This window comes from Dromiciops gliroides, chromosome 3, assembly GCF_019393635.1.
Source record: "Dromiciops gliroides isolate mDroGli1 chromosome 3, mDroGli1.pri, whole genome shotgun sequence".
In the NCBI taxonomy this organism is placed as follows: Eukaryota; Metazoa; Chordata; class Mammalia; order Microbiotheria; family Microbiotheriidae; genus Dromiciops; species Dromiciops gliroides.
In genome coordinates, this window is record NC_057863.1 from 408,990,729 (window position 1) to 409,004,699 (window position 13,971).

Sequence of the window (13,971 nt, forward strand, 5' to 3'; positions counted from 1 at the left end):
GAGGGAGGGAGAAAATCTGAAATTGGAAAGCTTGTATAAACAAAGTTGAGACTATCTTTACAGTAACAGGAAAAAAAATACTTTTATTAAATTTAAAAAAAAGAGTTCTGTGAACAAAAAAATCCAACACTCAACAACTGATGTATAGTCTGTCTATAGTTAAGGTTGGGGGCTGCTAGGTGGTGCAGTGGATAAAGCATTGGCCCTGGATTCAGGGGACCTGAGTTCAAATCCGGTCCTCAGACACTTGACTTACTAGCTGTGTGACTCTGGGCAAGTCACTTAACCCTCATTTCCCCCTCCCCCCAAGAAAAGGTTAAGGTTAGTGTTCAGTCAGATATTTCTTCATTTGCCTGTAAAAAAAATTAGGAATTATAATAATGTATCCTAGGAGGCAGTTAGTGGCACAGTGAATAGAGCTCTGGGCCTAGAGTCACAAAGAAGAGTTCAAATCCAGCTTCAGACACGATTTGTCTGATCATACTATTTCTTTTCTTTTTTTCTTTTTTTTCGCAGGTGCATTGGGGGTTAAGTGACTTGCCAGGGTCACATAGCTAGTAAGTGTCAAGTGTCTGAGGCCAGTTTTGAACTCAGGTCCTCCTGACTCCAGGCTGTGCTCTATCCACTGCGGCATCTAGCTGCCCCCTCTATTAACTTCTTGATCAAATATAAAATCTGGTTTTAAACCCCTTCCTAACCTGGTCCCTTTCTGGTTTTCTGATACTTTTACTCCCCTTAAAGTACATACTAGGATCCATTGACCTGGCCTCCTTGCTGTTTTCTGAATAAGATTTTACTGGTTGTCCTTCATGCTGAATGTTCTTCATATGTCCCTCCAGGATTCCTTCAAGTCATTGGTAAAATCCCATCTTCTGTAAGAAACATTTCCAGATTCCCCTTAGTACCAGTGCCTTCCTTCTATTGAATATTTCCAATTTATCCCTGATTTGCTATTATTATTTTTTGGACAGCATTGCTAAACTAGAAGATGAGGAGGGGAATGCTGTGAATATATTTTACCTGGATTGTAACAAAGTTTTTGTTAAAGTATCTCATATTTTTCATGTGATGATGCAGAGAGATGTAGTTTGAGCTATTCTATAATAGAATTCAATCAGTGAGAACTAGTTGCATGGCCAGACTCTAAGAGTAGTTGTTAATGCTTAGGTGTGATTTTTTTTTTTTTAGTGAGGCAATTGGGGTTAAGTGACTTGCCCAGGGTCACACAACTAGTAAGTGTTAAGTGTCTGAGGTTGGATTTCAACTCAGGTCCTCCTGACTCCAGGGCCGGTGCTCTATCCACTGTGCCATCTAGCTGCCCCAGATTAGGTGTAATTTTAAACCATGAGAGCTTTCCTTTCTCAATAACCTTAATTCTAGTGCCTCCCTTCTGTTAATTATTCCAACTTATCCTGTATATAGTTTATTTGTATATAGTTGTTTGCATGTTCTCTCCCCCAATAACTGTGAGCTCCTCAACTGCCCTTTACCTTTTTTTGTATCTCCACATAGGATTGTATGAGTGTTCAAGGAGGACTGGCACCTCTGGTGTGAGGGCTTGTTGAACCCTCACCAGGGCTGCTCATCCATCTTTGGTGTCCACTTGGCACTCAATTCTCACTTGTGGCTCCAAGAAGCTGTAGCAGGAGCATCTGCCACACCCCTGTAAAACATCTCAGCAAATAGGCTAAACTGGATTGGAGGTAACCATGGGGCCATAAACCAATTGGTCAGGGCATGTGAAGACTCCCCAGCCACCCAGTGGAATGTGTGGATGAGGACAATTTGATTGAATAGCCGGGAGGGTAGCTTGAAGCAGGCACTATGGAGCAGCTTAGAGCTTGGTTATGAGAGAAATGAAATAAAGTCCTCCCCCCAGAAAAATGCTGATATCTAAGAAAACAAGACATAAGAAAGAGGTATTGCAGGAAGGGGCCTCAAGGCTAACAGGGAGAGAAGTCGTGGTAAGAAAGGAGGATTGTAGGAAGGGCCTCAAGGCTAAAAGCCCAGTCTTGCAGGTGCATAAAAATAGATATAGAAGAGAACTTCAAGGCTAGTAGTCTAGCTAGTCAAGTGTACTAGTTTGTACTGCAGCTTGCTAATTAGCTTATGCATATTAACTGCAACACCCCAAAAGTGGAGACTGCACCATTTTCAAACATGTGATGTATGTAATGTGGGGGGCATGTTAAGGGGAAATATGTAGAGGCATTCCTGGAAGAGTGTATACTTTTAGTCCTCAATCAATGAGGTGAAGAGGAGAGGGCCTTTTTGATAGATTAGGGATTAAAAAGAGTAGTTTGCTGTGGCAAAGCATGCCATTCTTCTATAGTGTGTGCCATCTTCTTTTTTTTTTTTTAGTGGAGACAATTGGGGTTAAGTGACTTGCCCAGGGTCACACAGCTAGTCAGTGTTAAGTGTCTGAGGCCGGATTTGAACTCAGGTCCCTCCTGAATCCAGGGCGGTGCTCTATCCACTACGCCACTAGCTGCCCCAGTGTGTGGCCATTCTTGCAAGAATGTAATAAAGCCTTCCTATATTCACCAAAAAGGAAAGTCCAGTATTTTTATTTCTGACAGACTACCTAAGACACCAAAGTCATCCATTGCTTCCTGGGTCATCATCAGTTGCCTTGATTTTTGTCTTGCCACTGGACTTTGATGACTCAGGAAGAGATAGTGAGGCTGAAGACTTTGTACAACTCTTCATCACTTAAAGCCAATTCCAGTGCAAGTTAAGACAAGGTAAAAAACAAAAGACAAGCAACAACCTCCACTAGTAGGTGCTTTATAATATGTTTATTGAATGATTGATCTATATGGGTTCTTCCAAAAGGGAAATGGTATTCTATTCACATATCTTCAGCATCAATTCTGGCTCAGCAATGTTTCTTCTTTTGACTACTGGTTCCTACTGAACTTGAAGGTATTAGAGATGTTGTTAGTAGCCGTGTTTGGCATACTGATATTTAAAACATTTTATCAATGATTTGGATAAAGTCATTGATGAAATTTAATTCAATTTGTAGAAAACAGAGCTGGGAAGAGTTAGCTTAACACTGGAAAATAGGATTCAAAAAGATCTTGACAGGCTAGAGGATTGTTGTTAACCTAAAAAAATTGTGTTTAATCTAAAAATCTAAAACTTCGTAGGGATAAATGCAAATTCTTATACTTGAGTACAAAAAAAGGCACCTACATAAGTACAGGTGGGGAAGAAGACAGCAGTTTTTTTGACGGAAATATATTCCAATAGCAGTGGTGGACTACAAGCCGAATATGAAACAGCAGCCAAAACATTGCAGCCAAAAGAGGCAGTGTGATCCTGGATTATATTAATTGAGGCATACCTTCCAGGAATAAGGACATTATAGTATCACTGGACTTTGTTCCTCCCAGATCTGTCTACAGTAGTTCTGGGACTATTGAATAAATTTTTTGGGGGGCATATCTGGATTAATTTTTGTTAGGATTTTACTTTAAATATCAATATTCGCTAGTGATACTTGGCTTATAGTTCTTTTTGCTTTATCTTCTCAGTGTAGGTATTCGGTATATGTCTAATAAAAAGAATTTGATACAATGTTTTTCTAAATTTATAAATTGTAATGAAAAGGCTGCGGTTAAGACACAGAACTTCCTAACAGTTTGAGGTCGTAGATGAGAAATTCTTTTAGTAGTAGTGCTAGAGGTTATACTGATTTAATCAAGTAGGACCTTAAGATCATAGATTTAGAACTCGATAGATCTTCGAAGTTTACTGAATTCATACTTGTCAATGAACAGAGAAGGAAATTGAAGTTTAAAGACGCCCAGTGACGCTGATGGTCACAAGCTCGAGGTAGGATTTGCACCTAGGTTTCCTAACGCCAAGTTCAGCAGTTTTTACACCATCCCACGTTGGTTAAGCACTGCAGTAAATCCAGGAGTTAAGACGTGCAAATTGTGAGAGAATTATTATTGGGGGCAGAGGGATTCACTAGGTGACCTCTAAAGGACTCTTTTAGGTCTTTGATTACCTAACGCCACAAAGCGGACCTTCCTTCCACAGAAGACTCTTTTTATCCACAGGGATGTTACATTACAGCTGACTTTATTCACTTGTGGAACCAACCCAGGGCTGACCTCAGGACTCCCTGCCCCTCCCACACCCACAATGCATCGGGCCACTCCATTTTAGTGGTTCCTCTGTCACGTGATACCCTCTTGCGCGCACTCCTCTTTAGCGCCTGCGCAGAAGTATCGCTTCCCCTCCCCCGCTATTTTTCTCGGTGGCGGCGGCTACGAGCGGAAGTTCTTGGACGTACCAGTTCCGTCTGTGTGTTCGAGTGGACAAAATGGCGAAGATCGCCAAAACTCACGAAGGTAAGGAATGGTTTCCTCGTCGTCCCCCGATCACCTTTTCTCACAGGTTACTGCGGTTCCATTTCCCCCTCGTCCCTTTGTTTTTTTCTTCTTTGGAGTCGAGGAGCCGAGCCGGCGCCCGCGGGGTTCGGGGTCGATTGGGCGGCGGCGCAGGCCGCGGTACAATGTAATGGCGTCCCACCCGCCCACCCCCTCCTCGACAGCGCTTTGTTTTGTGCTTCGGGGCGACGCTGCTTCTTTGCTTTCTTTGTGGGCCCGATGGGCTTCTCGGAAGGCCAGAGTATAAAGTCCTGGAGAAAGGGATCGTGAGATCCCCGGAATCGGGCGCGGGGGAAAGGGCACATGCGCTGCTCTTCCCTACCCCCAGGAATGGTGTTGTTATGCCTCCGACGAGACAGGGAGGGACTCAACTATGGTGTTTTCATTCGTGGCACCGCGGTGGGACTCCGCCGAGGCCCGTTATTCCTTTGCTTCTGTGTAGCCACATGCAGGGCACTCAACGTTTTTGACTCATCTGCTTTTTAATACTAATCCAATTTAGGATTTAGATTTGCTTGGGTGAAGCTATTTGGAAACATTCTTGTTCCCTAACCCACCTCTACCCCCCTTTTCGCTTTAACTTATAATAGATGCTATTTGACAGGAGGGAAGGGGAGAAGGGAGGTGGTTTCCTTCATATAAGAAGTTTAGATGTTAGTGGTTTTTTTTTCCACTTTAAAATTATTTTAACGTGAGAACGGTTGTGTTAGCAAATTGATTTATTAATATCTCCCTTCTTCCTCTCCCCCCCCCCCCCTCATTTTTCAAACCAGGGAAGTGGAATTTCTTTGTATACCCAATACTTAAGTACTGTGACTGGCACTTAGCACTTAGTAAACGCTTCTTGAATTGACTTGAATTTGGAGCCCCATTTTTGGTTTTCCAATTTTAGTAGCCACAAGAGACTTCCAAAGAATGGAGAATCCTAAGGTGGGCAATTAAAACTTATAGTTATATACTTTAAAAAAACCTTATGTAGCCCTATCTCTCATATTGTTTAAAAACCCAAACTGGTGGTAATTTTAGGGGTGTTTTTCTTGTTTGTGAAAATTAGTGTTGCTCCTTTGTTTCTTGAATATTAGTATCTAGAGGTCGTGTTGGGAAGCCTTTTCAGGCACTTCGTTATAATCACTTGTCAGAAGAATGACTAAAAGAACACAAACTTGCATTACATTTGTTGATGACACAAAGCTGGAAGGGATAGCTAACTCAATGGGTGATAATAATATCCAAAAAAAATCTTACTATTTTGGAAAACTTAAAGAACTAGCCTTGATTCTTAATTTTGTGGAATAGTTTGGTCTTGACGTTACATTGCGGTTTAAAAATGTTCTTCCCTTATTGTCTGTTATAAGGTAGCCATGGACAGTAAGAGAAACTGAATTAAGGAGCAGTCTGTTTTGCTGTTTTCACAGCTCCTGTAAAAGCTTTGGTGGGTAGGATATTGAAACCATTAATGTAAAGTAGTTTTTATAGTGGATTTTCATGATCTACTTGAACAACTTGACTGTTCCTATTCGACTAGGGTCCATAGAAAATGGCCTTTTGCTTTTTTTGTAATATTATTCAGAGATTATATGTGAAAAGACTTAACATGTTGAAGACATGTCAGTTCAGCTTGTTTTTTTACTTTAAAGAGTAAGCTCTACTGAAGTTTGTACCTTATTTTGTGTTTCCCTAACCACATCCCTTTCCCCATTGAGGTAACTATTGGTCTTGTGACTTTTCATCATTATACTACATTAACTCTTGTTCTTCAGTTTATTCAGTTCACATGATCTATTCTCCTAATCTACTCAGTCTCTTGCAGAGGTCATACCCTTTGGCATTATCCACAATGATGTTCATGAACTCAGAAATTCCTTTCCTGATCATAATTTTTCCTATGCCTTATGACCCCTAACTCTGCTTTATCGTGGCTGTAACTTCCAATCCCTCTATCTCTGTTTTTTAGGAGGCCATCACCCCACCACTAACTACACTTTCCTCCCTTCCTTATCTTAACTCCTTGACAGAACTAATTCAGTTCTATGCCATTCAAAACTCTTGCTCCCTTTCCCTACCACTGATCACACCTTGCCAAACCCAACCTTGGATTATTATTCCCACCACCTGAATGCATCACTTTTATTGGTGTTTATTTACATTACATAATCTTTTTTTTTGTCGGGGCAATGGGGGTTAAGTGCCCAGGGTCACACAGCTAGTGTCACGTGTCTGAGGCTGGATTTGAACTCAGGTCCTCCTGAATCCAGGGCTGGTGCTTTACCCACTGTGCCACCTAGCTGCCCCTCTATGTTACATAATCTTAACTGGTCTCTCATGGCAGCAGGGTAATTCTTTTATACCTCTCTAATCATTCCAAACCTTTTCATCCTTCGTCAAGCCTCTCTAGTGGCACCCCATCCTCATTCTCTCATCCTTCCTACCTTACTTCACCAAAGTAATTGAGGCTGTTTGCTGAGAGTTCCTTCTTCTTGTGTCTTCCTTATATCACTCACTCAGATGTTTTCCCCTCCACTGTATCTCCTCTCCTGTCTCAAATGAAGAGGTGGCCCTTCTTGCAAAAGTAGACCCCTCAACATTAGGGGCTTCTTTTACCTAAGTTTCATAGATAGATTTCAGAGAGTCCACAAGATGGATGGGCAAAATTATTTATTTTACCTTTATGTTTGATTGCCTTTCTTTTCCCCCAGCATTTAGGACAGTACTTGGCCATAGTATGCTCTTATAAATGACTTTTGATTTTTTTTTTTATCTTGACTGATCAGTTATGAATTAAAAAAAAAACATTCTGAGAATGGGTACATCTGCTTCTCCAGACTGCTAAAGGAGTACAGACACAAAAAAGGTCAAGAACTCCTTATCTGTCTTCCTCAAAGATTGCCCCTTTATTGTCATCTCCACTAATATTCAACCTCTTTCTCTACCGGCTCTTTCCCAGCTGCTTTCACTTAGGACTATGTCTATCCCATCCTTAAAAAGCCTTACTTGATCTTACCATCCCCTCTAGTTATCCTGTCATTCTCCTCTTTGTGGCTAAATTCTATGATGCCGTTTATACTTGGTCTTTCTACTTTCTTTCCTTTTTTTTTTTTTTTTTTGGTGAGGCATTTGGGGTTAAGTGACTTGCCCAGGGTCACACAGCTAGTAAGTGTCAAGGATCTGAGGCCGGATTTGAACTCAGGTCCTCCTGAATCCAGGGCCGGTGCTCTATCCAATGTGCCACCTAGCTGCCCTCACTTTTCTTTTTAAACCCTCTGCAGTCTGTCTTCTAACCTCATCATTCAGCTGAAACTGTTTGATCCAGAGTCAGAGATGGTCTCTTGCCAAATCTAAAGACCTTTTCTCAATCCTTATCCTTCTGTAACTGCAGTATTTCACACTGTTAGCACTTTTTTTTTCCTGGATAGTTTCTTTTGTTCTCCCATCTGAATGATTCCTCAGTCTCCCTTGCTGGACATTCCTATTAAGTGTTGGAAACCCCCAAGGCTGTCTCCTGGGCCCTCTTTTCTTCTCCCTTCATACCAGAGGTTCTTTGTCTCATATAATCCCTTGGCAGTCTGGTGAAACCTCTGGACCCCATCTCAGAATATTGTTTTTAAATGCATAAAATAAAAAAAAGGATTAAAAATAGGATTACACAGGAAACCAATTCTATTGAAATAATGATAAATTTTTTTCTTGTTCAAGTCTTGGATCCTCTGAAATATATCCAGAGGAGTTTGTGGACCTCCCCTCCTCCCCCCTTAAGAATCTCTGATCTATATATCTTTAATGGTGATCTTATCAGTTCTCATGGGTTCAATTATTTCTATGCATACGATTCCCAGATGTAGAAATTTAGCCCTAGTCTGTCTCCTGAGCTCCAGATCTGTAGCTCCAGTTGCTTTTATGGTATTTTGAATTGGGTGTCCCATGGGCATTTTGACATCAACACATTTAATTTGCTTTTCCTCCCCAAACTCCCCCTCTCCTCAACTTTCCTGTTACTTGTCAAGAGCACCATTTTCTACAGATTAAAACAACTCTGAGGTACCACTTCACTTATCAGAGTGGCAAATATAACAAAAAAGGAAAGATGTTGGAGGGGATGTGAGAAAACTGGGACACTAATCCACTGTTGGAGTTGTGAACTGATCCACCCATTCTGGAGAGTAATTTGGAACTGTGTGTGCCCAAAGGGCTATCAGACTGCATACCCTTTGATCCAGCAATAGCACTGCTAGGTTTATATGCCAGAGACATCCCACCCAAAAAAGAAAAAAAGATTTATTTGTACAAAAATTTATAGCGGTTCTTTTTGTGGTGGCTGAGAATTCGAAATCAAAGAAATGCCCATCAATCGGGGAATGGCTATATAAGCTGTTGTATATGATTGTAATGGAATATTGTTATGCTATAAGAAATGACAAGCAGGGTGATTTCAGAAAGACCTGGAGAGACTTATATGAACTGATATATATATAATTAATTGAGCAGAACCAAGGGAATGTTGTGCACTGTGACAGCAAAGTTTGATGATGAACTGTGAATGACTTAACTATTCTCAGCAATATGATAATCTCAAAGGACTAATGATGAAACATACTATCCAACTCCAGAGAAAGAACTGATGCTGTCTGAATACAAACTGAAGCATACTATTTTTTACTTTCTTTGTTTTTCTTTTGAATTTTCTTATACAAAATGACTAATATGGTAATGTTTTACACAAATTGCACATGTATGACATATATGGTTGCTTACTGCCTCGGGAGGGGGGACGGAAATAGAATTTGAAACTCAAACCTTTAACTAAAAATGTTTAGTTGAAAAACAAATTTAAAAAAGAGGACCATTTTCCTACCAATAACCCCCAGGTGACCTAGATATCATTCTCAGTTCCTCACTTGAACTCACTTCATATCAAATCTGTTTCCAAGTGCTGTTGATTTCACTTTCATAACCTCTTCTGTTGTGTTATCTCCATTCACACAGCTTCCACCTGGTGCAGAAGGACTTCTGTAATAGTTTTCTAACTTGTCTTGCCTTAAGTCTTCACTCATTTCTAGCCAAACTCCTCCCCTTTCCATCCTCTTCCCTTCTCTCCTCTCCCCTCCACTTCCTTCTTCTCTCCTCTCCTACATATACATCCTACTCAGTAAAATTCAGTGGTTCCTTATTAGCTCCAGGATCAAATATAAAATCCTCTTTGGTTTTAAAGCCCTTCACAAAATGACCCTTTGCTACACTTTCCAGTATTCTTACACTTTTCCTTTCCTTCAGGTACTCTAGCATCCAGTGACACTGGCCTATTTTGATTCACTAATGGCATTCTATTTCCTGACTCCCTGCCTTTTCACTTGCACTCTCCCATGTCTAGAATGTCTCTCCTTTCTCACCTCCACTTCCTGTCTTCCTTCAAGACTCAACTCACATCCCACCTTCTGCAAAAGGCCTTTCTTAGTTCCTTCTCTAGTGCTAATTTTAGAGATTATTTTTTGAGATTATCTTCCATTTACACCCTGTATATACACATATATGTATATAGTGCTTAGTTATCTACTTGTTGCTTCCCTTATTAAATGTGGGCACCTTGAGGACAGAAACCCTGTTTTTGCCTTTCAGTATCTTCCCCCAGGGTTTAATATAACGCCTTATACATCATAAGCAATTAATAAATGTTTATTGATTTACTTGAACACTGATGTTCTTTTATTCTGCTATGCTGCCTTTTATTATCATCTTTATGAAAAAAACATCTGTTGAGTAGACCTGCATAGTATATTTATATATGTAAAGATTTAATGTGCATGACCTCTATCTTTTATGAGTCTCAGAACTGAACATGCATCAACCTAAAGTATGTCAGCAAAATTGAAGGAGAACGGGGCAACTAGATGGCGCAGTTGATAGAGCACTGGCCCTGGAGTTAGGAGTACCTGAGTTCAAATCCAACCTCAGACACTTAACACTTACTAGCTGTGTGACCCTGGGCAAGTCACTTAACCCCAAATGCCTCACCAAAAAAAGAAAAAAAAAAGAATTTGGAACTCAAAACTTTAAATTAAAAAAAAAATTGAAGGAGAACTTCTAGTGGATCATCTGAAAATCTTTTATACTTGGGTTTTTGTTTTTTTGTGTTGTAATTTGAGTGTTCTGGATTTTTTAGGAATTTTTGACAGTAAAACCAAAGTAATAAAAGTATGAAGATTAGTCTGAGGATTTGGGAATTTGTAGTTTTGCCATTTTGTTCCCTTCCAGCATAATAAAATGAAGAGTGGGTTGAGATTGAAATTTCAACTTTGTTATTTGTATGACCTTTGTGCAGATCACATCAATTCTGGATATTGGTTGACTTCCTCCTTTGTAAAATGAGGTAGGATGGACTAGAGGATCTCTAAAATTCCTTCCAATTCTGAATCTGTAATTTTTTGGACTTATTCCTGCTTTCCACTCTTTATGGGGGTAACATCACTTCTTAGAATAACTTACAGTTATTCTAGCACTTTCCGTTTTTGATTTCTCACTTTTCCTAGATTAGGAGAGGTAACATTTATCATTTGGAGTTAAACCTGTTGAAGGATATTTGAGTCACAAATTGAGAGCTAAGAAGATAGATGTTTGTTCTCTCTGTGCTTCTTCCCTATGTAAGAGGTATCCTCTGTCCTTTTGGGTACTGGAGTTGTATACCACCTAGTGACTCAGCCCAATGTAGGTGAATCCATCTAATGAGATGATAAAAGCAAAATGGTCTCCCAGTTTTATCCCTTATAAGAGATAACTTTTTGACTTAAAGGTTTCCTTCTAGGCTGAAGGCTATATAAAAGAATTAAAAAAATTTTTTTTTGTTAATAGCATACTCAGCTGTTAAATTTTTCTCTAGTGTTAATCCTGTAGGAAAAACCTATATTTAACTACAAATATAAAATTGATAGCAAGTTATCAGTGAAATATTTATAGCCCCTACCTTTGCTTGCTCCTCATCCCCATGAGCTTCCCCAAAGGCTTTGCTTTCAAGCCTCTTTCTCTCTAGGGTTTTCCTACTTTGTGACATTTACTTCCCATGCTTCATTTATCTTCTCTGCAGGGGACTAGTTGCCTCCTGGACACCTACTTGTTCCACTGGCACCTCAAAACTTAAAATGTCCAAAGCTGAACTCATTATTTTGCTAAAATATTCCTGCTTTCCCAGTATCCTTATATCTCTGGATGATGCCACCATTTTCCCAGGCATCTAACCATACAATTATCTTTTGTTGTTGTTTAGTTGTGTTTATTCATGTCTGACTCTTCCTGACCCCTTTGGGGGTTTTCTCAGCAAAGGTACTAGAGTGGTTTGCCATTTCCTTCTTCAGCTTATTTGACAGATTAGGAAACGGAGGCAAACAGAGTTAAGTGACTTGTGCAGGATCACATAGGTTCTGAGGCCTAATTTGAACTCAGGTCTTCCTGACTCCAGGCCCTGTACTCTATCCACTGTGCTATCTAGTTGCCCTAATTCCAATCCAGTTGTCAAATTTTGTTGATTCCCACCTCTGAAAATTCTCCCATCTGTTTCTTTTCTTTTCTACTGCCCTTGTCTTCTTTTTTAATTAATTTTTTTTGGCAGGCAATGGGGGTTAAGTGACTTGCCCGGGGTCACACAGCTAGTAAGTGTCAAATGTCTGAAGCCCGGATTTGAACTCTGGTCCTCCTGAATCCAGGGCCAGTGCTTTACCACTGCGCCATCTAGCTGCCCCCCTGAATTACTTTTAAGATAAAGTACAAATTCCGCCTGGCATTTAATTGTTCCCCAAACCTCACTTTCACACATGGTAGGGTTTCCCCCCCCCCCCCTCCGAAATGGGCTTTCTAAGCCTCTGCCTTACAGCCTTAAGGTTCAAATAAGAACATATGTAAAAACATTTTTACAAACTTAAGTGCTGTATGAAAATTATTAGCATTGGTGAGGTGGCACAGCAGAATGTATTGAGTGTTAGAAAGACTGGTTTGAGGGGGGCAGTTAGGTGGCACAGTGGATAGAGCACCGGCCCTGGAGTCAGGAGGACCCGAGTTCAAATCTGGCCTCAGACACTTGACACTTACTAGCTGTGTGACCCTGGGCAAGTCATTTAACCCCAATTGCCTCAACCCCCCCCCCCAAAAAAAAAGCATACATGTTAGAAAGACTGGTTTGAAATCTTGCCCTTTTCACTAGCTGCTTGGCCATGATTAAGGGACTTGACCTCTCTGAGCCTCTTTTTCCGCACTTGTAAAATAAAAGCTGATAATGACTATAGTGCAACCTAATAGAGGGTTGTTGTGAGGCTCCACTGTGATAATGTATATAAAGAGCTTTGCAGACTTTAAAGGGCTACATAACTGTCAGCTGTTATCCTGTACTGTCCAATTCCTCTTCCAAAGAAAATTCCTCCCATGCCTGGAGTACTCTTATTTCACATCTCTGCCTATTGAAATTCTTCTCTTCCTGATCAAGCTCAGCTGCCACATTTTCCATGAAGAATCCCATCAAGCTGAAAGCAGTCTCTTCCTCCGCTTAGATTTCTTACTGCTCTTTGTCTGGACATCTCCTTTACTTTATTTGCGTTTTCCTTGTATCCTTATTTGTGTATACATCTTATTCCTTGAATTAGATGTATACATAAACTTCCTAAGGGCAAGGACTGTGTCAAAGCTTATCTTTGTGGTTCCAGCTCCTAACCATGCCATGGACAAAGAGGGTACTTATGGCATGTTAATTATGAGTGGGACAGTGAGAAAGGCTGCCGTCATCTTTTACCTGAACTGTTGAAATTGGCTCAGTGGCCTGTCCCACATTTCCTTTCCCCCCATCCATCTTCCATATGTCTACCAAAGTGATAGTCCTAAAACGGAAGTCTGACTATTAATAAGACCCTCGATCAAATATTCAATAAACTCCAGTGGCTGCCTCTTACCACCACTAAGATCAAATGCAAACTCTTCTGTTTGACATGTAAGAGCTTTCATAATATGGCTCCAACATACCTTTCTGGTCTTGTTAAACATCACTCCTCTTAAAACATTGGCGTATAGCCAGACTGATGACTCTCCTCACTGTTCCCCACATGTGACATTATGTTTTCTATCTCCTTGTCTTTCCTTTATCTGGAATGTATTGCCTAGCACACACTTAGCACACAGTGCTTGGCAGTGGTAGGTGCTGCTTAATTGCTTGTTGCTTGATTAATTTAAAAGGACGTGATTTTTGAGAGGAGTTGGAAACTGCAGAAAATGCATCCTCTTAACATGGAAATTTTTCTGGAGATTAAATAGATATTTAAATAGCCCAAATACTTGTATCTGTGGCTGGTGGTTAGTAGTCCTTAGGTAGAAGGTATTAGTGATCAGCACTTCAGCACCTCTACACTGTATTTAACATCTGCACTGTGTAACTCTCCACATTGTCAAATATGTTCATATTTGTAAAGAATTTTCTTTTGAGAATTCTGTAATGTAGGTATTTTTAATCTGGGCCCTGTGATTTAAAATAAATATTTTGATAACTTTCAGTGTAAGTGTTCTATGAAGTCTCTACATATTTTACTTTATGATTTTTAAAACA

At 40.2% G+C, this 13,971-nt stretch overlaps 1 protein-coding gene across 6 annotated transcripts in view; it reads left to right on the plus strand.

The window, feature by feature from the left end:
• The first annotated feature begins 4,220 nt into the window (after positions 1-4,220).
• SF3B1 (splicing factor 3b subunit 1) overlaps positions 4,221-13,971 on the plus strand; it is a 49,395-nt gene continuing 39,644 nt past the window's right edge. For 5 of the 6 annotated variants that reach the window (XR_006355530.1, XR_006355531.1, XM_043991807.1 and 2 more), the window contains exon 1: positions 4,221-4,364. Coding sequence is in view for 4 of the 6 variants with exons in the window: in XM_043991807.1 (XP_043847742.1) it covers positions 4,337-4,364 (28 nt within the window). In the remaining 2 variants the exon portion in view is untranslated. The remainder of the gene's footprint in view (positions 4,365-13,971) is intronic. The other variant, XM_043991805.1, reaches the window with a different exon arrangement.